The 3,079-nt window shown below is 41.6% G+C and overlaps 1 protein-coding gene across 1 annotated transcript; it reads right to left on the reverse strand.

Moving 5' to 3' along the window:
- Nucleotides 1-917: 917 nt before the first annotated feature.
- LOC130188540 (zona pellucida sperm-binding protein 3-like) lies at nt 918-2,785 on the reverse strand. Its single transcript, XM_056406937.1, has 8 exons — nt 2,423-2,785; nt 2,235-2,350; nt 2,058-2,161; nt 1,809-1,983; nt 1,523-1,640; nt 1,361-1,443; nt 1,133-1,278; nt 918-1,054 (listed from the first exon to the last, which is right to left on the reverse strand). The coding sequence occupies exons 1-8, from the start codon at nt 2,783-2,785 to the stop codon at nt 918-920; spliced, it is 1,242 nt and encodes a 413-aa protein (XP_056262912.1).
- Nucleotides 2,786-3,079: the final 294 nt, after the last annotated feature.

Here is a 3,079-nt window from a genome sequence, read left to right on the forward strand (position 1 = left end):
CAACCGGAAAGGTCACTCAAATGTTGGGGGGTTGCAGAATAAACAGAGCCGTCAGGGATCTCCACTTCCTCTTTAGTGGCAACAGATGGACTCTGGAATGTGTACGTCTCGGCGAGATGTATAAAGAAGAGGAGAATCAACCAAGAAGGCAGCATTAAGTCGGAGACTTCTCATTCGGAGGGTTCAGACTTTGCTCCACTCAGCTGGGTGTTTCCATGACTTGTTTGATGTGATTACTTATTTGTCTGATGACTTATTTGTCTAAGTTGAATCACTTGTCCACTTGTTTGTACCTGGCTCACATTCTGATCATTTGTGAACTTGTTACTATATAATAAAGTGTGATAAGACCACCGTGCTTAAAATACTTTTGATTTCTCACAAGGCATCGGAACATTTATTCCACCACAGTAATGACATGGTGATGAGGTTTAAACTATAGTTTAGAATTTTTTGGTTTCTGACCACTTTTGGGCAATTCAATATTAACCGGGTCAAATTGACCCAGGAACATTATGGCTGTATGCAAGAAACAAACATAACAGGATGGTTAAACCTTTTTAACTAAAAAGGGTATTTAGCTGGTTACAAATCCAGTCCAGCTCTCAAACTATGCATCAACAACAAACAAGAATACAGTTAAAAAGCAATCATTTATTATACTTTGGAGTCATTTGTATCTGAAAAGGCATTTTTGGTTGCAGTTGACATGTTGGTCATATTCACAGTAAACTGAACAGTCGAGGGTTGACATGCGGTCTTCATCCAGCGGTTCTCCATTTGTGTCGATTATGAACCAAGAAGCAGTCTCCTCAGCTGAAATAGAAATCCAGTTTTTTTTCTCCAGAATATCCGTTTTGAGTGCGTGACTATTTTTAACATATGGGCCAAACAAAGTTAACTCACCAACTTTGTCATTAATTCCTTTTGCCAAACAGTGAAGGTCTGCTGATTTTATTCAGACCAGGAGGAAGCTCCTTCACAGGTACTGGCCCACTGGTCTGCTTGGCTGGCAAGACAATCATCGGACCCACTCGTGCCGCCTTTTCCCACACTAGAATAAATAGTCCAAAACCATGTGAGGCCTTGCATTGTATTTTCCCCAATCATGCACATTCATAAGGAACCCAACCTGTATTGGTTCTCTGTCCACTCCAAAACGGTTCAGGTTCTTCTGGCTTCTCAAACCTACGAGGACCAAACTTGCCAGGGTTGCTCAGCTTATCGTGACTTTGACAAGAGCCACATAAATAGTCATTACCATCAGCCGACCTCCATCTGAAACGCAAATAAAATATTCACACGCACCCTCATTTACTCTGTATTTTTCTACGATTTACATGTCGGGCTGATCACTTACCTTCCATTTACAAGACTGCATGCCTTATTTGGTGCCTCTGCATCATTTACGAGTACAGCATTCAGGTGACATGTGATGTAGAGCTGAGATAGGAAAAGGTAAATGTAGGAAAACAACCTACATCTGTAATAATGACTTGATCACATTAACGTAGAGCCTCACTTCTTCCCTGTCGTCATTATGAAATTTAAAGGCATCAATGGTCAAGTAGAGCTTGTCATCCTGTGTCCTGGATAAGAAGTGAGACCTAGAACCTGGAAGCTCAGAGTCAACCAAGCACCTGTGAAGAGAAGGGAGAATTTAGTCAGTTTTCCAGTAGTGGCTAAATGTCCCTTAAATACCGACATTTATTTTCTAAATAATAGTCTTCAGATTTAACCGACAGACTACCATGAGGCTCTGGAGCCATGAAAGGCTTCACACATGCAGTAATCTTCCAAGTGCTTACCCATTTTCAACAAAGACGTATCTCGGCTCAGAGGATACATCTGGGGAAAGTGTCGCCACACAGCTGCTCACAAACACTCGGAGCCCCGTGTGATGTCCAACTCGGACGGAGGCTTCGATGGAGATGGGCTCGCCGAGGTAAAACACGTTAGAGCCTCTTCGATGAAGCCAGTGATCTGAACAAAAATAAAATGTATACAAATAGTGATGGAAAATAAATCAAAACATTAAAAAAAAGATCGAAACCTACTTGTCATAATGCTCAAGTCAAACTCCAAAGTTTCCTCTACAGCTTGTTTAGACATGAAGGGGATCCAGGTGGGCATGAGGGAAGAACTGGACAAACTGTACTTCCTAAGAAACAGAATGAATACAAGTGAGACTATTTCTTGACCGGTTTAAAGAGACAAACTTTAAAAAGACAAACCTTTTGTATTGACACTCGATTGGAATTACAGCCTCATCCATTCGAACCACCCCATCTGGAGAAGCAACAGGAGAGTATACGAGCACGTTTGTGTAGACCAGTGTGTCTTCAGTCATCTGTGGAGAGTAGATGCATTAAAAAATTATATATAAATGTGCAATATATAAATTGAATGAAATGAACATTACCTTTTGTTTGGTGCCACAGTCCAAGAGTCCAACAAGGATTCTGTACTCTTCTGAAGACGATGTAGCTCTACAGTAGTCATTGAGCTCCACTCCAAGGCGTAGTTCAGCAGCATTGACAGGAGCTCCAACTTCAAACATGTCAGCTTGGATAATAATCTCCAATGAGTCTGGATGGCAGGTCACTCGGACAGTATTCACCTGCTCTAGTTCCTCAGATGGATCCTTTGCTTGCAGAGCGTGTTGGGAGCTCCTTGTGAACTGAGGACTTTGAGCATGTTGAGTGTAACCTTTGGGAGGAAAAGCAAAATATGACCTGAAACACAGTCCAACCAGGAGGAGAACTGAAACGCACAAGTTCTTCATAGCACTGAAGAACAGCAAACTTTTTCTAACTGGTTCAGACTGTAAACTGTCTTCCTGCCTGACCCACTAAGCAGCACAATACTCTGAGTAGTGAACATGTCTTACTTTATATTCAGACAATCAGCCTCATCAAAGCAGCCCTGCACACCTGAGTCTAATCATCCACTAATCAGCCTGTAATTGGTTTCACATCTTCTTAGACACCACGGTCTGATGAAGTTGAGGAGGATTCAACCACATTTGAATCTGTGAAAACTGTTCACACTTATATGCTTCATTACTTTTTTCTTTGGA

The sequence above is a fragment of the Pseudoliparis swirei genome, chromosome 23, assembly GCF_029220125.1.
Source record: "Pseudoliparis swirei isolate HS2019 ecotype Mariana Trench chromosome 23, NWPU_hadal_v1, whole genome shotgun sequence".
NCBI classification, from domain to species: Eukaryota; Metazoa; Chordata; class Actinopteri; order Perciformes; family Liparidae; genus Pseudoliparis; species Pseudoliparis swirei.

Coding starts and splice junctions, on each gene's coding strand:
- LOC130188540 (XM_056406937.1), bottom strand. CDS start 2,785: ATGAAGAACTTGTGCGTTTCAGTTCTCCTCCTGGTTGGACTGTGTTTC. Junction 2,351..2,422: donor ACTGTGGCACCAAACAAAAG/GTAATGTTCATT, acceptor TACTCTCCACAG/ATGACTGAAGACACACTGGT. Junction 1,279..1,360: donor TGCAGTCTTGTAAATGGAAG/GTAAGTGATCAG, acceptor TTTGCGTTTCAG/ATGGAGGTCGGCTGATGGTA.